The sequence below is a fragment of the Phoenix dactylifera genome, chromosome 3 (genome assembly GCF_051530095.1).
Source record: "Phoenix dactylifera cultivar Ajwa chromosome 3, Ajwa_hap1_PhDact_Kaust_v1.1, whole genome shotgun sequence".
Lineage (NCBI taxonomy): Eukaryota > Viridiplantae > Streptophyta > Magnoliopsida > Arecales > Arecaceae > Phoenix > Phoenix dactylifera.
In genome coordinates this window covers 45,654,656-45,674,838 of record NC_143192.1, presented here as the reverse complement: position 1 = coordinate 45,674,838, position 20,183 = coordinate 45,654,656, and the positions used below count along the sequence as shown (strand labels likewise).

The 20,183-nt window shown below is 36.9% G+C and overlaps 2 protein-coding genes across 6 annotated transcripts in view; both read left to right on the top strand.

The window, feature by feature from the left end:
* Positions 1-1,343, top strand: part of LOC103712166 (3-hydroxyisobutyryl-CoA hydrolase-like protein 1, mitochondrial) — a 12,284-nt gene extending 10,941 nt beyond the window's left edge. Inside the window, exon 5 of the mRNA XM_088718633.2 lies at positions 1,154-1,343. Coding sequence (XP_088574759.1) covers positions 1,154-1,284 — 131 coding nt within the window. The 3' untranslated portion in view covers positions 1,285-1,343. The remainder of the gene's footprint in view (positions 1-1,153) is intronic.
* Positions 1,114-20,183, top strand: LOC103705163 (Aldolase superfamily protein). Of its 5 annotated transcripts, XM_088718629.2 has the most exons (20): positions 1,114-1,239; positions 1,350-1,441; positions 4,813-4,870; positions 6,238-6,336; positions 6,414-6,513; positions 6,593-6,634; positions 6,716-6,779; positions 7,808-7,937; positions 8,015-8,129; positions 8,211-8,289; positions 8,383-8,458; positions 8,614-8,697; positions 8,763-8,867; positions 13,803-13,883; positions 14,008-14,072; positions 17,037-17,106; positions 17,178-17,255; positions 18,105-18,202; positions 18,292-18,427; positions 19,766-20,183. In XM_088718629.2, exons 8-20 carry the CDS (start codon positions 7,887-7,889, stop codon positions 19,910-19,912), a joined length of 1,185 nt encoding a protein of 394 aa, XP_088574755.2. In that variant the 5' UTR covers positions 1,114-1,239; positions 1,350-1,441; positions 4,813-4,870; positions 6,238-6,336; positions 6,414-6,513; positions 6,593-6,634; positions 6,716-6,779; positions 7,808-7,886; the 3' UTR covers positions 19,913-20,183. The 5 variants fall into 5 exon arrangements, with proteins under 5 accessions (XP_088574755.2, XP_088574757.2, XP_088574756.2 ...); XM_088718631.2 differs by lacking the exons at positions 1,114-1,239; positions 1,350-1,441; positions 4,813-4,870 and adding an exon at positions 6,005-6,115; XM_088718630.2 differs by lacking the exons at positions 1,114-1,239; positions 1,350-1,441; positions 4,813-4,870 and having other exon boundaries at positions 6,208-6,336.

Genomic DNA, 20,183 nt, shown 5'->3' with positions numbered 1-20,183 from the left:
TTCAATAAATTTTAGGTTAATCACTATTGACTAATGTTATCCAGTATGATAAAGAATGATAATAACTGATAATATGTCCATACATGTTAATATTTGGCGACCTTAAACACATGTTAATATTTTGAGGCATGAGTTGAGGGGTAATGCCAGGTATTATTTACAACATACTATATATTGCATGATAAATTCTAGGGTACATGTGATTTATTATTAGAAAATGTATTCATGTTTCTGTTTTTTTCCTCAATTAATATACATTTATGTATTTGAGTAGTTCCTACACATAGTAATTGATTAGACTAATCTTTTTTTGAGATGAAGTGGTCTATCAATTCTCATCCAAGATGAATCTCTGCCTTAAGTTGCATTTCTTGTCCCCATTGTCATATGCCTCTGCGTGCTTGTGCAGATGTTATTGAAGCATGTACAGTGGATATTAAGAATTCATCCAAGGTGCATGCTGGCGAGACATAATCACCTTGCACCATAGTGACTAATTTTGCATTCAAGGGAATCTATTTTTGTATTTATATTTTCTTTCATAAACACCATCAAAACCTAACATTTCATTTTTCTAGGGCTGGCAAATGAGCAAGCTATTTGCGAGCTGGCTCAAGTTCTGCTCAAAATTTGGTTTGAGTTTGGCTTGCTTAGTTAGGAAACAAGTTGAGTTAGAGTTAGTTTAACTCGCTCGAGATCGGCTCAAATTAGCTCTAAATATAAATATATAAATATATAAATAATGTATATTATAATATATTATTATTTAAACTATTATTATATATAAATAATTATTTTATAATTATTTGCTATAAATTAATACACGTTATATAGAATAGCATAAATTTTAACTATAAAATTAAAATATAATCGAGCTTATTACCCCAAAATATATAAATAATTTTAATTTTTTTACTTCATCCCTTAAACAAGTTGTTCATGAGCAGCTCGAGCTTTGCTTGATTATAAAATGAGCCTAGCTAGAGTAGGCCTTGCACAAGCTCATGTTCGGCTTGTTTGCACCTCTTCATTTCATATTGTTTATCTTTTGCTTTTAATGACTATCTTAACTAGTGTTTCTCTTGCAGCATACTCGTTGCATTTGTTTTCTCATCACTGTTGTGCAAATTGGTTCCCTGTATTCATTTTGCAGGGGAATATCTGGCTTTAACTGGTGAAAGGCTCAATGGGATAGACATGCTTGTAGTTGGCCTTGCTACGCATTATTCAATGAGTGCTGTTTGTTCCTTCAGTCCCTACTATATTTTGGAACTCTATATCTAGAATTTCTAAGATAGAAATATCTTCTTTCACCTCCGTATTAATGCTTTTTTTTTTTCTTTTAACAGAGGCTTAATTGATGATCCTTCTGTCATAGGCTCTTCTCTTGCACAATATGGTGATATTGTGTATCCAAATAAAAAAAGAACATTTTGCACAGGTGATGTTCATATTTTAAATTCTTTGCAGTTCTTTATTATATCAAGTGATCATTAAGGACAATCATTGCTATCAAGTAGAACAAATATTTACAAATGCAACTTTTGCAATCTAAACATATAATGTCACTTTATTTTCTTGTTTGAACACTAAAAGTTTGGTGTCAGAAATAGAGAGTGGAAATTTAAGATGACTGATGTAGATGTTCCGCAAGTTACATAAAGTTTGTCTGTTTCTATTATGTACCATAATGTCCATGTTCCCATAATTTTAGCATCACCAAACTTTATGCTAAAAAGACAAAAACCCAGAAAATATTATTGATTCTGCCCCGATTAGTAAAGAAAATGCTCCAGGTTCATTTCTTTTTTTTTCCTCATATAATAGCCTGCACTTTATCAATATATTTTGTGAAGCCATAAGTAAACCCAAAATGGCTGCTTCATAGATTTCACAATTTGTGCAATCAAGGTCAGAGAACTCGATTACAATTGGGCCTGTGGAATTTCAACTCCAAAAATTTTGACAGTTTAAATAGTTCTCCATGTTGTGTATTTTTGGTCAAAAAAGGGGAAAAGAAAAAGGAACAAAATTAGGATTAAATTGAAAGAAGCCAAGCTATTATATAACATTTTGGACTAGTTCATGTTGTTTAGGTTCTTTCATTTACTTATTGGACCTAAATCATTCAAAAATTTATTATGTGTAACAGCTTTGAGCCCCTTAGCACCTAGTGTCAAGGCTTGCCATCTTGGTACCGGACCCTATACCGGTGCCACACTAGTATTATGTTGGTACAGGATTTTTTCGGCGTATCGAGTACCAATACCGAACTGGTATGGTACGGTACATCCTATACCGCCCGGTTCTGTCCGGTGCGAAGCATGCCTAACGTATTATTGAAATCTATTTCTAAATAATTTTGGATAGGACATGCAAAAATCCTGTATTTGATCACTTTATTCTCATATTTTTTGAGGTTTTCTGGCGATTTATTTGAATGCATTTAGTTATGGAACATTTATTTGTTTTATGTAAAAACATGCCTGTTATTGTAGTGATGGTGTTTAGAATTCGGTTGTTCACACTAGTCTCTTTAAGGCACTGTAATAGTGGTTTACTGTGATTATAAGACAAATCTTGTATAACGGCTTTTGCCTGGAACCTGCCTAAACTAACTGAAACATGAAAATGTGTTTCTCAGTTTGGCCCAGGCTAAAACCAATCTGTCTCTCAGCCGAAATGGATCAGTTTCACTGAAACGTTGAACCTTCTAAATTATGACCTTTTCTCTTTATGGATCAATTTCTCAAGTTAGGAATAGCGTCTTTAATTGACATACTTTCTGCGTATATATACTAATTCTCTGATATTGCCATTTTTTCAGAAAAAAATGAAAAAAATCTATAACTGATAAAAAAGATAGACCTTGGTTCAATTTCATGTCTTCAACAAGTTTAGTAATAAGCATAACAACCCTATTGTTCCGATGGAGAGAAGAACCTATAACTTCTTTATGTATTCATGACTTTCACTCCTGAGTATTTCATGCATTTTTAAACATCAGATTTATTCTTATATCACAAGACTTTAACATTTTTTACTGATTTAAGTTCTTATTATTTATTAAGCTAGTAGCCTGACCTAGTTTCTCTCATGAGTGAAGACAATTCTACTTCACCATTTTAACTTGATGAAACAAGAAGTCATTTCCTGACTTTGATTCCTCTGAACAAATACCTTTGGCAGAATCTTCATTCAATATTTTAGGAAATAATTTATCATCCATCTTGCTTAAGATTCCTCTTCTATCACAAAAAAAATGCTACTCTACTTTAACACATTCATTTGTATGCCTCTGGTTTTTCTTTCTCTCCCTCGAGATAGCTAGTTTGTAGATTTCTTTGTTGCCTTTTATATGGTTCAATCCATCCAACTGATTCAAGATTTATGAGAATAGTCTTTAATCATCTTGAATACCATTAAGAAAATCTAAACAGTAAAATACTTCCAGGTCTGCACGTGATTTTTGTTAAATAGAATATGTTGCCTATTGTCTTATCACCCAAGAGTACAATTAAACAAACCTTTTTGGCATATGCAATGCAATTTTTGTTTAACATTGTTTCAAAAAGGAGTCTTAAGTCTTGAATATTTCCATTTTGTTTCTTCTTTTGCCTGTAGCCTAAACCTGTGTCAACTCTGTAAGATGCCTTTCGAACGTAGCATTGGGATCCATCTGCTGAAGTGGCAAGCTTATTCTGGATTCTCATACCTGCACCCACTTCTTGTCACATTATGTTTTCTAACTTAGTCATTGATGACATGTTATACAAAAATCAATCTCGGTTCAGATGGTGCTTTCCTGAAATTTTGATTATTTATATTATCTTGTTTTTTATGAAATAAAATAACTAAATTTGCTTATAGTGAAAAGCTATTCACAAAGGACATGTCTTTAATCTTTATAGAAATCAAATAACTGCAGAAACACTGCCACTTCCTAAAAATTTTGAAGAGCTCTGCTTCCATGCTCCTGAGACTGATCCTAGTCTGGATTATTACTTTGAGATTCTATCAGCTACTTGTTTGAGAATTCAGGCATGGGAATTGGCCCAAAGCTTCGGAGGGACAACTTACTGACTAAAAGATGATCAAGACTCTTGCATTTCTGATATAAAACCAAATAATAAGATTGAAGAAAACCCTTTTCTTTCTACTTCTTCTGTTGATAGTTTCTGATGCAGAGACTTCCTCATAAAGAAAGCAACCATGAATAACTTGCTTGTGCCAAAATTTAACTGGTAATAAGCATGGGTTGCTCTGTCTTCATAGTATAAAATCAAGCAACTATCTTCGTAAGTTGATATTTTCTTCCGGAACGGTTAAAGGTCATTGAGAAGTCTCTGCTACTATTGACAATGAGTCTGCTACCTTGTAGTTCCTGCTTTGGATACTTAAATCATTTTCCTTACTGTATTAGCACTCATCTGCAAAGGTCATTCAAAGGTATTGCAGATTTTAAGATATATATACATATATATGTAATATGTATATATATGGTATTATATCTGGAAATATATGAAAAGGGTTGCCAGCTGCTACTGAATTTGTATGTTAAAAACATATTAAAATAAGATTTTATTTCCTTTTGAATATATTGCAGATCATGCTTTTGACCCATTATCCGTAATTTCATATATATTGTCTGTGGCATGTTTCTCATGTAGAATATGTAGAATTTTTATCAATGTATTTTGGGAATGCAATCAGTTTTCGTGCTTAGTCTCTCTGTCAATTCTGTAATATTAGGAAAAAAAATTGTTGGATATGATATTTGGTATGTTGACTTTTGTGGTGTATTTTGTTCAGGCTGGGGGTCATCGATAAGTGTTTTGGCCATGATAAAGTTGAAATTGTGGATGCTTTGGTGAGTGTTCCTGTTTTATCTATTAATCTCCATAGGCTACTGACAACTTATGCAAGTGTCATTTTGCTCTTAGCATCATATTTCAGTTTATTAAATTAGAGGTGAAAACAAAAGAATGATGAATGCAACCGTGGTAATGAATCTTAGATTGTTAGGATCACCACTAGAGTTCTATTACAACCATTTTTTATAGGTCATACAAAAATCAAGGTTTGCCATGCCGTCCTGAACCGCCTAGTTTGGGGTGTACCAAACTGTACCTAGGGCGAACTAGTATGGTTTTGTCCCTCGGTTCGAAAAATGCAATGAGGAGGGGAGAGAGGGAAGGGTAGAGAGGAAGAGAGGGGGGGGGGGGGGGAGAGAGAGAGAGAGAGAGAGAGAGAGAGAGGAAGGGAGCGAGGGAGAGATAATGCTTGAAAGCCCTCATCTCATCCGTTGTTTGCTGTCCATTATTTGACTTTAAGTGAAGTCATAACAAAATTTATGGCACAACCCTGTTTCGAATGAAATAGGGGCGACCCTCTGCCAACGGCAGACGACCGACAAGATGAGAGCTTTTAAGCCCTCTCTTGGGCTCTCTCTCTGCTCCCTTTCCCTCACTCCCTCTGTTCCTCCCTCTCCCTCTCCCTCTCTTTCTCTCTCTCCTTCTCCCTCTCCCCCTCCCAATGCTGTACCATACTGTACCGCTGAGCAACTAGTATGGGTCCCGGTTTGGTACAACCAACCTTGCTCTCCATCTTTGTGGTATGTATTTTCTCTATCAACTTCCCTTTCCAGGCATTCTTAACACCCTTCGAGTGACATGCTTCAGCCTGTATGTGGTCCTTTGCAATGAGGAAACCAAGTCATTGTTTCTCCAGCACTGTCTTTTTATAGAAGAATCTCTGTCACTTTATTATATTACTTAACAATTTACTTAAAGCCTTTTTTTGGAAATGCACTTTTCAACTGTATAATTGCCTGGGTTTGTTCTCATCATATAAGCATTCTCATTTCTGCCTTGTTCCTTTATGCATGATGTGACATGCCTATTAAATATGTTCTAGCAAAGTGAATTTAGTGTCCCTTTGATTCTCTCAAAAGTGAACAACTTTTGCCAAATCCTTCAGAAATTACTGAAAGAAAATATGGTCTCAACTTCTCATAACTCATTTGGAAGATTAGCCCAGCTTCAGCAGAAGTCATTCTGGTGGTCACTCAGTGGAACCTTGGTTCTTTTATGCGTAGATGACATTTTACACAAAGGTGAACCTAGAGAACAGGAAACTTCGGCATGTTTGTTATGCACCTGGTTTTGTTTAAGCATAAGATGCAATAGTCCTCTTGTTGTGCCACTTAAAAATTATTCTTTAAGTAACATGCGACAGGAAAGTGAGGCAGCTAGACCAAATCAGGATCGGTGTCCATCTGCAGTCAAGAAACTCAAAGAAGCCTCTCCTTTGAGTTTAAAAGTTACCCTGAGATCTGTAAGCAACTTGAGCACCTTTTTAGTTGCTTCTTTATTGTGACATGCCTGCTGATAATGCTAGTGGTTGCTAAATAGATACGGGAAGGTAGATTTCAGACTCTGGATGAATGCCTTGTTCGTGAATATCATGTCTCTTCATGGTATCTCAAAACAGTTTTCTTAAGAATTCTGTGAGGTATTTGGAACTATTCATCTTGATGAAACATGATATAGTTTGTTCTTTAAAATTACTGACCTACCTCCTGATTCTATAGGGTGTTTGAGCACGATTAGTTGATGAAGACTTGGCTCCAAAGGTATGGACCTTGATTCCTTGATCTATTTATTTGTTTATTGGTGTATTTGATAGGTACGTTTCTGATTTAAACCTGATGCAGTGGGATCCTCCGACTCTGGAGCAAGTTCCAGATGACATGGTTGACTACTTCTTCTCACCTCTTGGTGAGTTCGAGCCTGAACTAAAGCTACCCACCCATTTGCGAGAAGCTTTTATCTAATTGTGGATGGTGGACCTTGGCTCATCATACATCTCCTAAGCAGAGATGGGAGCAGAGAATTTTTTTTTCCCCCATGTCAGTTCAGAAAATATATTGTATTATAACCTCGCTGCTGTGCTGATGAAAATATAGATCCTTGAGCTATAGTTTGCATCAGAGCATCATCGTTACTAGATTTCAGCACGTGCAGTGACATGGTCATTTATTGGAGAGGAGTGCATGTTTGGGAGTGTATTGGTATGGGATATGTTGATGCATGGCTTGAGGGAGACATCCATAAGAAACCGATGCGAGTCTCAAAGTAGGTATTTTCTCTTCCTGTCTCGAGGTAATGGAACTCGAATGTTTCACGCGTAATTGAGAACGATCAGGTGTTAAATACTTATCCCGTGCTTTCTTCCACAGCTAGGCTTTGTTGTAGTAGGAGAAACTGCGAGGCGATTTTTTTTGCATTGAAATAAAAATTATCTATGGCCTCATCCGCCGTGGTAAAGGATTTTCTTAGGTTGCGTTTCTTGTTGCTCAACATTCCAGCAATTTTTTTAAAAAAAATATATAAAAAATAAAAGCTTTGAAATCATTCTTTTATTTTATTTTTAAATCATCTTTCTGTTTTTAATTTTATTGAATCTATTTATTACAGTAATATATAATCTATCTGTTCTATGCTATATATATATATATATATATATATATATATATATATATATATATATATATATATAGATTCCAAGGACGTAAGCACTTCTTGACTGGTGGTCACCTCGTTTAAGATAAAAAATTACAACCATCCATCAGGATGGCAACGAACAAAGGGTGGAAAGAGGGGGAAAAAAAAAAGAGACTATGGGCGGCAGGTCAGCCTTTGTAATTTATTCTGCTCTTTGGTAGATTATAATGGCTTTCCAAGACTCAGTTGCATCGCTATGTGCTGTTACATCATTTAATCTATATTATCTGATTCCAAAGTAGGGCATAACAGCAGCAATCAGCAAAATTATTATAGCGATCGGATTGGCGTCTCTCAGCTGAGCACCGGCGAGCTGCGGAAATGGCCGTCTCCCTGCCTCCTTGTTCGTCCACTCTCTTCACCACTTCGAAGGTTTTTATCTCATCTCTCTCTCTGTCGCGCGCGCGCTGGGATCTAAACCGTTTCCTATCTTTTTGGGACCGAAACAGTTCGCGAGATGCAATGTCTCCCTTCGGCTGCCCTTAAATCTAGTCTCGACTCTGCGACGATCTGTGCCGAGGGTGTACGCCTCCATCAGCAACGCATCCTCAACAATCGATACTGGTTAAAAATGCCCTCCTCCCTCATCTCTCATTCTTTTTCTGGATCGCTTTATTTTTCTAATTCCACTCTCTCGATATCAAGATTTGACCACCGAGCTGGACGCCGTGTCCAGTTTCAGCGAGATCGTTCCGGACACCGTCGTTTTCGATGATTTCGAAAGGCAAGATTCTCTCTTCCATTTCGTCAATTATTCTCGCTTCCAGCCTCTTCTGTCTTCTTGACTAGTTATCTAATTCTTTAAATGGGGTTATAGGTTTCCACCGACAGCCGCCACTGTTAGTTCTTCCCTCCTCTTGGGTATTTCCGGCCTTCCCGACACCAAGTTCAGGGTGAGGAGAATGCTCAGGCTTTTCGGGAATTAGTTGTCGATAACTGGATGTTAGTCATCCAGGAGAACTTAATTGGCCTCTCCTATTAATCTTGTGCAAGAAAAGAAGGGCTTGTTTTTTGATTGGTTTGACATGGATGGATTTTTGGGTTGTAGAGTGCTATAGAGACTGCATTGGTGGATAGCGAATGCTATGAGCAGCAGAATCCCAATGACAGACTGTCCTGCTTCTATGATAAGGTCAGTGGCTGCAGTTTTGGGTTTCTGGTGATTTAAGGAAGACATTTAATTCTATTGGCTTGCAGGCGATGGTGAATGTTGGAGCTGACTTGGTTAAATTAGTCCCCGGTCGGGTATCAACTGAAGTGGATGCTCGTCTGGCTTACGATATACATGGCATTGTTCGGAAGGTATGGTTACAAACTCTAGACATGCTTCTTCAGCTGTCCCCTTATTAATGGACTAATCCAAATTTCAGTGTAACTTGATAAGAGTACATTATTAGGTGTTTATTACTTTAATAAGATAATAAGTAGCTTTTCTGTGAGCCAAAAAAAGCTGGATCAAATTGGTTTAGGTTACATCAACCCTACCTAATATTTTTAATTCCTTCTTTTGCTGATCATAACTGTACTAGCTTTAATAGGGCTTCACGAGATGGCTAACTCAGTTTGTTATTTTACTGACCATTATTGGGCCATGAAAAACATGACAACTGATATTACTGTTCCACAATCCAGTTTTGGCAGCTACAAATCTGTATGCTGCTTATTTTTGTCTTCAACCATTATCTGTCTAATACAAGCCCAATTATGCTATACTTCTGTTTAGGCCATTTATCTGACATTTAGGAATGAGATTATTCACATAAGATCATGGTATGCCATATTGTACCGTACCGGACGGTACACAATGTACCGTACAGGGCTCGTTCAGTTTAGTGTTTGGCGAAATCATTTAATTAAACCAACGCGGATGGTACACAGTATACCATACCGAACGGTACACAGTGTACTGTACCGTACCGGTTTGGTACTGGTACATGGTGCAGAGGACGTACAGACATTCAGTATGCCAAACTAGCCCGCCATATTGGATGTATCGATATAGCAACAAGGTGGCACCGGTAGGGAGCTTGGCACTGAGACGGCGTACCTTGTCTAAGATTTTAGGTATTCGTGATCTCCTATCTCTCACCTACTTTTTCAATGTTTGCAGGATTACAGTAAAATCAATTGTATGTGATACATTTGATCTCAAAACCATTTTCCACATATTTTTCCAGCTGCTATTTGACAGATAATTTAGGTGGATATAAGTGTTGGTTTACCATTTTTTGTTTGGAAGCTATAGAAAGGTCTCTGAGATCAGTGATGTGGTGGGTGTCGATAAGGTACTCTACTTGTAGCAAAAAAAGAGGTTAGTTTTCTTGGTTGGAGGAAAAGATGAAGGTTGTATGCACATAAATGGATAAAGACATTAAATAGACACACATGGTGCATTGTCATGTCATATATCATTGTTCTGTTTTGTGTTGCTTCCTAAACTACTTTTGCGAGGTGTCTTTTCAAGCTCATTGATAGAAAAACAATTAAAATGAAAATGCTCTTCACTTTGAAGCATGGTTAGTAGTAAAATAATGCAAAAGAGCATACGAGGTAGATTGTTACAAGACTTTTGTAAATTTATAATCTTTGACTCGGTAAGTTGGAATTTTTGACTCAATTGTGTGTTTGCTTACTTTTTTGCTACCCTCAATTAGATTTGCAAGAGAAAGCATATAAATAGAACAGCATGGGTTCATTATTAGAAGGGTGGGGAGTTGGGAGGGGGATCAAAGGTATGTGGACTGACAGAATCAATCTTTAGATTATTTCGAATCAAAGTGTCATTTGATCATTTCAGTTATGGTTGTGAGTTCAAGATTCTAAAGGAGCATCATTGTTAATTTCACCTTCAAAAATATTATGAAATCGGAGTGGTAGACATACACCGATGTGTATGCAGAACTCATTCACTTGCAATGAGAGCTACATAATTCACTCCCTTACAATGGGCCTTGCATCTAATTCATGCACGCATCACATTATAAGTGGGAATGTGTGGTTCATGTTGGCTCATTTAGGTTAAGCCATTTCCATATAATGATCATAGCAGGGAACAATATTTTGGGGTTGAATGGTCGAAATTGTTTTCAAATATCTTAAAAAACCTGAAAAAGTTTTGTTATTTCCTGAACATTGAAGTAGCACTTTCTGGATGGGAGATTGATCTTCTACAATGGACATGTAGCAATCTTTTCATAATAATGTTTTATTTCAGGTGGTAAGCTAGTCAATATCCGTCGGGCCCTAATATGTAGCTTCTAGTCAATGGAATTGTTAGCTTTTCTTTTGTCTTTAGTTCATTCCACTCGCTAAGCAGCCCGTATGATGGATACATTTTACATATTGGCCATGTGAGGACTAAACTAATTTTAAACTACATTCTAACCATGGTATATTACAAGGGATTGGTGCCTGAGTTGCATTGCACCATGTATAATCATGTTAACCCCCACTATCTGGACTGCTGACTTGGCAGATTGCACTCCCATCACCTGCATTTTGAATCATGCACACTGCACTATGATTCAAAAATGGAACCTCCCCCTCTCAGTTGCTAGGCTATTGCCCCTGCAGCAAAAAGTTCTTTAACTGGTTTAGGAAGATTTCATTTATTACTTGGTTGTCTGACAACTATGAGACCTGCAATTGTTGTCGCTATGAGTATTGAAAGTCTATTTACGTATGGACACGTAACGTCTAATTTCTGAAGCTCTAATTCACTTATTGAGGGATCTGAAAATGTGTTCCAGGAAGAGGGATCTTTTATAAGGCATTATATGTAATGAAGACTTGGGAGATTCTTCAATGGATAGAAGACCAATGGCAGGCTGTTGTGTATTTTGGGGCTGACTACTCTCACAAGTGCAAAGAAACAGGGTGTTGTTGCTTATTCAAATGTAAAGGCTGAATAGTAAGCCACGGGACATGCTGCACGCAGACTGTGAGCATCTTTAAAAATTTGTTGTTTGGAATGAAAATTTGGATTGGATGTCATTACTTCTGTAATAATCAGGGTTTCACTACATTGGACGACTATTCTGACACTACTTGAGAAAACCAAGCATTAGGAGCTTGATTATCACTTGTCCTGGTAACATATTTGAAAAACAAGAAGTTTCCACCCATGTTTTAAGTTTTGGATTTAAGTTTTCAATTTGTTAAGTTGGGAACTTCGACAAGGCAAGTTATACACCTTGGCAAGCTGAGATGGTTGGTCTTTCGGGGGAATTAGTTGAAATATTGGTAGCAATTTTTTTATTAGTGGGTTTATAATGTTCATACTCTATGTAATTTTGGAAGAGTTATACTTGAGGTTTTCCTCCCCTGGGCAAATACATGATTTATTTCCCTTTAGTGATCGATTAATCTGTCTCTTAAGCAGCTAAGTGATTTCCTTAGCTTTGTAATAAAAGAAAAAGGGATATCTAGAGTGTGAGACCAAACTGTTTCTTTAGTCTCTTTCCCCTCTTTCTTTTGTCTTCTCTTTTGTTTCTATTCTTTAATATGTTTTCTCTTTTTCTTTTTTTCTTTTTTTCTTTTTTATTGTAGCTCCTCCCCTGAAGGACATTGTTTAGAAATTTTGGTTTGTTATTCACCTCTATAAGAGTGTACTGGATTTGATTGCAAAAGCCAATACAGGGATATTTAGAGTATGAGACTTGGATCACAATGGGTAATAGCTAGGTCACAGTACTCAATTAGTCATGGGTGAAGACTGTAATGCATGGAAGAGGCAGAGGGTGCTGGATACTGCTGGGTCATTGAGAAGTTGAACTGGTTTCCCCATTTTGCTTTCTGAGGAATAAACTTGTTTTAGAGAAAGTTTATAGGCCATGTTTTTTTAGAAGGCATACTAAGCAGCCACTTTTTCGTTGAAGTGACTGGCCCTTCTGTTGCACTACGCGTCATGCAAAAGTGAAATTTTAGGCTTTTGAGAAAAGAATACCAAGTTTAAATAAAGAAGTTTCCATCATCTTCTTAGAAAGACTGCACTTTTCCCATTAGCAAAGCGGCCAACTTCTCTGATATGTCTTGCACGATGCAATTGACATAGTTTCAGGTTAGAAATATTAAAGATTCTTGTGCCTAGAAGGATAGAAACTTGGGTTGTTTGGCCAAACTCGTTTCTTTCATGCAAGGTTTGCCATCTTTGTACTGGACTCCGTACCGGTGCCATGCTGGTACAGTGTTGGTACGGTACGATACATGATTTTTTTAGCGTACCGAGCATCGGTACATCATCCGTACCGAAAATCGATACCAAATTGGTATGGTACAGTACATCTCGTACCGCCTGATTCGGGTCGGTACAGCGTACCATGCTTTTATGTGACCCCAACACTTATGGCTTCCTGAATTCATTTATTTTCTTTATTCTCGGGGCTTTTGTATGATACCAGCTGTATGAATTTTTTTTTGGATACATTTAGGTATATAAATTTGCTGTAAGAGTTCCTCAAGAGTAAATCCGATCAGAAAATAAAAGGTTGCGATTGACCCTCTCTAGACTCTGTATTCTAGCAGATGCAATACTTCGCATCATTTTTAAATATATATAAGAAAATTAGAGAATTTGCTGCTTTGACCAGCACAGAGCCCATATATAATAACGATTTCTTCTAAATACTTCGGCGATGACTCCTGACCTTCGATGGTTGTAATGACTCCATTAATTGGCTGTCAAATGTTTTTCGCTATTAATTCCTGTTTTCTTGATTTCATTCCCTGTTTCACTGTGAAACCAATCTAAACATACGTTCTTGCAAGAATGAAAGCTATACCTAAATCAAAATTTCATGGTGCGATACCCTAATTTGCATTATTTTTCCCACCTAAATAAAAAAATCCTGGTATGATATCCTAATTTACAATAATTTTCGCAAACAATATATAGTTAAACTCAAGTGTTCCTCTACACTGAAAACTTTCAAAAAAAAATGACCTTTTGCCCTAGTTTTATTATGACCTTTTGCCCAAGTTTAGGATAGTGTTAGGCTTCTTAATTATACCTTTTGAGTATTTTTATTGCATCTCTTTTACGGGTAAGACAGATGCTTTTGTTACATTTTGGTCTAAACAATACAAGTTTGGCTATAATCTTGTCTCCTTGCTTGCTAACCAAATTTTTAATAGAATGTACTAAAATAATCTACTCAAGGGAAATTTTATAAAATTCTGCTCATTATTTTTCTTTAACCAAGGCATAGTCATGTTTTATCATGTTAAAAAAAATTTCAGGTGCGTGATCTAATGAAGTTGTACTATGAAATAGATGTCCCTCCAGAGCGTCTTCTCTTTAAGATTCCTTCAACTTGGCAGGTGAGAGATACCTGTCATTCATTCCCTAATTCCCCTAGCTTGAAAGGTTAAAAATATGTGACATGGTGTAATTTTTGATCTTTGTCTGTTTCATCTATAACCTAAATCTTCATTTTCGACTCAGGGGATAGAAGCTTCACGGGTTCTGGAATCTGAAGGAATACAAACGCACCTGACATTTGTTTACAGGTATTTGTATGGATTTTTAACATATAGTTTTTTTTGTATCAGAAAAAGGCAGTTAAAACTATTCTTAGTTTTCAAGTATATATTCCAAACATGATTCGCTAACAAGTGGAAACATTTGTACCCTATTATCTCCTTTTGATGACATCCATATTGATTCTTGATTTGCAACTTCACCTTATCTCCATTGCTCTGTAGTGGAAGTAAATGGAGGGTTTGCTGACATCAACACTGCCTTTCTTGTAACATCCATGAAATAAGGTGCAGAAGTTTATATGTTTAAACACTTGAAATAGATCTTATTTGCCCTTGAGGTGAATTAAGGTGTAAGTTGGCAGGATTGCTGATGCTTGGTGGCAGAAAGGTGCAGAAGGAACCAGGGAAAGAGGTCCATCTATTCGTGTTTGCAGAAAACCTATCCAGCTTAGCCACAAACTTTTTTTCCAGCTCGAGATTGTATAAAACAAATTTATTCAATGCCAGGCTATGCCCATGTACGTCACCAAGGCAGATAACGATTCCATTCAGATGGCTTATCCTTCTGAGTCTTGGTAGTCATATCAGACTCCTCACTTCTACTTGTCTATGGTTTATCTATGGTTTGAAGATCATCTGAATCACAAAATGCAATGTCCCAATTTGCCCTCTGATTTTAGCCCTAGTTGACATCATCCGTTACTGCCTGTGAATCTTAAGCTACTCGAGAATGCCTTCAGATCCTTTCATAGCTCAGCTCTTTCATGAAGAAGGTTAATATAATTAAGCATTTTGACGGAAAAAAGTTAATATAATCAGTGCTAGTAATCATCTAATTATCGTTGTTGATTACAGAAATGCCTTTTTTGACAAATTACAATTTTATTTACTGTGTCCTTCCAAAAATTTCTTGCTTTAGAAGACCTTTCCTGCCCATACCTAATGTGCAGTTCTTAGTGAGTTTATCACTTGCCTTCTTCCTACATTTCAATTGGGACCTCTTGACATTCCAAGACCTATTGCAACGAGGATAATGAGAATGAGCAGGCCTACCATGGCTAGCAGTTCCTCTGGTCTTTACTGCAGGAAGTGATAATCCATTGTCTCCTAGTCTCACCCTCATTTTTCTTCTCACAACTATTATGGAAAAGAACATCCCAATTTGCTGGTTCGAAATATGGAAATTTGTTATAAAGGTTTTTTCCTGTTAGAGTTCTAACATGTTTTTCTCTTTCTAACCTGCCTCCAACACTTAGTAATCACTTCATGTTTCCATGCCTGACTTCTATTTTTCAAGATGCCCTTTTGCAATTTCAGTATTGCTGAGCAAAGTGAATCTCTTACAACCTAAGATAGCAGTAAGCTCAGATATCTGCATGCTTTATCCAATTTTCAATGACTTTACTGCTGTAGATTCTGCAATCATTTTTGCAATGTTGTGTATATGACATTATTGTGAGGACTTTCTTTCGGTTCAGCTGATTTGGTCTTGTATCTTTTCGCATATATTAGATGCCCTTACCGTAATATTGCCTTGCCAGTTTGCCTTGTGCATAGGGTCTTTATTGGTCTCTCAGAATTTTGTAAGAACCATTTGGGAATCTTCTGTTCCTCTAAATGTTGAATTTGAGGATGCTAAGCTGTCTTTTTCCCAAAGCATCTTTTCTACCATTTTAACCCTTTCCTACTTCCATGGCATTTTTTTGCATGTCTTAGCAGATAGGTAGAGCTTCTTTTCCTGATTGCTTCTCAATCCACATTAGGGTGCTACCATGCTAGGATACCTCTTGCTTGATAGTACACATTCTTTACAAATTGGTAATTCAAATGATGATCTCTCATACCTCATGTTCACTACTTCTACTTCTTCACCATCAAATTCTATAAAAAAGAGATCTAGGAGTTCCTTTAAAGCTTTCACCTTCAAATAGACAGATAAGCAAATAACTACCTCATGCTTCTAGAGATCTGTTTATTCGTGTATGGGGCAGACATGAGACTCTCAGTAATCTGCATATGTTGGTTCTAATTAAATAAGCAGAGATAGGTTTGAGAACCTCGACCAATTAGTTATAGTGCTCCCTTCAATTTCTGATTCATAGTGGCTCCACATTTCACATTCATTCCGTTGACATAATGTTCATCAGCATCCTGGTCCTTAGATTTCATCCTAGAACAAACAGCAATTTTTTTACTCCTCGCCCCTTGAAAGAGCCAATATAGTGCGAATAACAGCCAGAAGGTTGTCCAAATTGTAGAGCATCTAATTATACTTCCTATATGGGACTTTATTTATGAAGCTTTCTCTTATCCCTTGGGTCGTAGAAGCTTAATCTCCTTAGCAATGGTTCAGTCAACATATGCTTCTCACCGAACCTTTTCTTATTAGAGGAATTGCTTTTTTTGGTGTTTGATAGCTGGCACTTATTCCTTTACTATATCGATATCATAAACGGGCATTTACTGTATTTCATGCCTATACATGTTGCTAATCCATTTTTTTTAATCACATCTTGCATGTTATCTACAGATTTGTCAATCTTGTTACTTTCTAGGGTGCAATTGACAGTAATTTCTTATTAATATTGTCAAAAATGATGTCATATTCATATTCCTACATATGTCAATTATTTCAGCCATAACTAGGGCACCCTTGATGCACTAAAATAAAATCATAGATCTGACAATCATATAGCTTGCACTGCCTTCTACTTTCTCTTAAGCTTACTGAGCATTCAAGGTAGATAACAAGTGATGTAATTTCCAGGCACAACTTAATATTTCACAATTTGTACATTATGGTGAACTATTTAGTAATTGACTGCTTCAGTCATCCTGGTAAGGTGATTGGGTTTTACAATAAGTAACTCTAACTGAGCTTGGAAATTTTGACGATCATGTTCCCTTGATGTTTCTGTTTTCTGAAATAGTTCTAATCGATACAGTTCTTGATGTCCTTGTTCTAATGATGGTTTCAATATCCTTGTGCAGCTTTGCTCAAGTAGCAGCTGCAGCTCAAGCAGGCACATCTGTCATCCAAATATTTGTCGGTCGCATTAGGGTAATTCTTCGTATCAATGTGTGCATATTTTAGATAGCGGTAGAATATAGTTGTGATGAGATTTATTGCAGGATTGGTCTCGCAATCATTCTGGTGATCCTGAGATAGAAGCTGCTTGCAAGAAAGGAGAAGATCCTGGACTGGCTTTGGTCAGTTCCATCTTTTTCTTTTTTTAGTTCTTGTTATCTCAAAGATGCATTTCTGAATTCTTTGTATAATATATATTTTGCTTAACAACTTCAAATAGGAAGATCCATTCTAATATGCCGTTTTGGAGCTTTTTTCTCCACATTAATTCATCATGCTTAGTAGATGTAGTGGTACTGCTAATTGGCTTTCTAACTCTGAAATGAGAATTTCATGTAAAGTGTATATCAATTATGATGTGAATTTAATTTGGGAAGAAGTGGTCATCTACTGGGTAAAAGATTTATAATTGATGATTGTGCATGCTCTTGTGTGCATTTGCAATCACATGTTCACCAAGATAACTTTTATTAATGTTCTTCTATGCTCCAGCTCCATCACCAGCCACCCTTACATTCATGTATGTTCTTCCTGTGGGGATCGCATTTAAGACTGTTGCATCTTATAGTGTATAATAATCAGGTTACTCTGGGGTTACACTGGATGTAGTTGTTCTCATCTGATGAAAAGTTACCCAGTGTGCTAACAAGGATGGGGGGTGTTCAAAACAACTCTTCAAAGGTGATGAATTATGCTTGCTGTTTTGTATGATGAGATAGATGGGATGACTTCTAACATGATGGTACAATCTATCTAAATTGTATAGAGGAAGCACTTAAATAGGCTATGGACCATCATGCATTAATTTGCTTCAAAAATATGTTCTAGTAATAGCTCCATGAGTAGGGCAGTGAGTTTACTTATTCAGCTTAAAGTAGATTTTTGAATATGTAACCATGGAAACGGCCAAAAAGACAAATTTTTGGCTGAATTCTCTTTAGATTTTTGATTGTCTATTTATGCATGTTTAGGTAACAAAAGCATACAATTACATTCACAAATATGGGCATAGATCAAAATTGATGGCAGCGGCAATCCGCAACAAACAGGATATATTCAGCCTTCTTGGGTAAGTTCAGTTCTCATATATTTTGTTTGTATGTTGCAATTGTTGTTCTTAGAGTTCATTATGAACTAAACTCAGTTCTTTGTTGTTAGGGTTGATTATATAATTGCACCTCTGAAGATATTGCAGTCTCTCAAAGAATCTCTCACCTATCCTGATGAGAAGTACTCATTTGTTAGGAGGATGTCTCCTAGTTCTGCCACCGCATACAGTTTTAGTGAAGAAGAGGTAAGATTGGTTGTCTTTTTCAATTTTGGAAAGATTCCTAGCAGTAAGTCTTTTATTTTCGTAAGATTCCTAACAAGGGACCACCTTGATACATACCCTACATTGATAACGACCCCATTCAAGGAGGGAGCTTTATCGTTTTATGACCAATGTTTGTAATACACAACCATTGTCCCAACAAATTAGCAGGTTCATGTTGCAAAGTTTTCTGGTTCTGAAAACAAGTTCTGAAAATGTAGTCCTACACACACTGAAAGCAAGTTCTGAACATGTAGTCCTACACAGTCAAATTTCTTTTCCTTGTTCACACATGCACACACGCACGCTGGAAACAAGTTCTGAACATGAAGTCCTACACAGAGTCAAATCTCTATTCCTTGTTCTGCTATGCTGTTAGCGTGCTGTCTGACTTCATATTGTCTACAAATAAAGACTGAAGAAATTATGTTCTGGCAAACCAACATGCCATGAGTCAGGCAAACACTGTCTGAGTTCGTATTCTCTAGAAATAAAAACTATGAAGAAATTATGTTCCGGCAGACCAACATGCCATGAGTCAGGCAAATACTGTATGAGGTCGCATTCTCTACAAATAAAAGCTATGAGGAAATTTTTTTCCGGCAGACCAACATGTCATGTCATTATTTGCCTGATCACACACACACACTGAAAACAAGTTCTGAAGATCTAGTCATTTGAGACACTCATTATTTGCCTCTCAGAGTTTATATTCTGAACAAATAAAAATTATGAACAAACTATGTTCCAGGCAGACCAACATGCCATGAGTCATTATTTGCCTGATCGCTCTCGACACATACACATGGGAAACAAGTTCTGAAGATCTAGTCATTTTAGACACACTCATCTCTTTTCCAGGTTCCACCATGCTGTCAGAGTACTGTCAGAGTTCATATTTTGTACAAATAAAATCTATGAACAAACTATGTTCTGACAGACCAACATCCCACGAGTCATTATTTGCCTGACCACACACATGCAAAGCACATCCAAGATAAGGCTGACCAATTAATCATTGGTCTAACTACAGCCTGGGGCCCGTGCTTTCATTAGATGTGAATGTGTAATTGGTAGAACCTAGAATTTTATTGCCATTTTTGGTACTGCTTCACACATCCGTGCGTGCCCATGCGCACATTTATATAAAAAGCACATCCAAGATAAGGCTGAATAATTAAGATTATGACTCATTTGTCCTCTAGTGTGGGACCTGTGCTTTCATTGGATGCCAATGTATAATTGGTAGCACTTAGAATCTAATTAGCATTTGCTCTCATTAAGGTACAGAATCACATTGCTCTCCTTTTTTTGGTACAGCTAGTGAAGTTGGACCAAGAGAGCTTTTCAGCAGCTATGGGACCTGGGGCTAAAGAGCTTTTGGCTGCCGGACTGGAAGGGTATGCGAACCAAGCACAGCGCTTGGAGGAGCTTCTTGGGAAGATATGGCCGCCCCCTAATGTGTAGTTTCTCTTTTATGGGAGCTCTGAGATATTAGTGGAAATAATAAAGTGACTTGGCCTGTCAAGATGGAACTCTTCTTGGCGCTGCTCAGCGTCCTAGTTGCCTTTCTTCTTCCGCTGTATTAAATTTTTGATTACACACCATGTGTTACCAGAGAACAATCACTCTGATGTAATTCACCACGGGATGTTGCACTACAATGCTTTATTTTACGAGTAACTCATTCTTGGCGTTGGGGCATTTTTAACCCATTCAGGATACAAAGATTATCTCA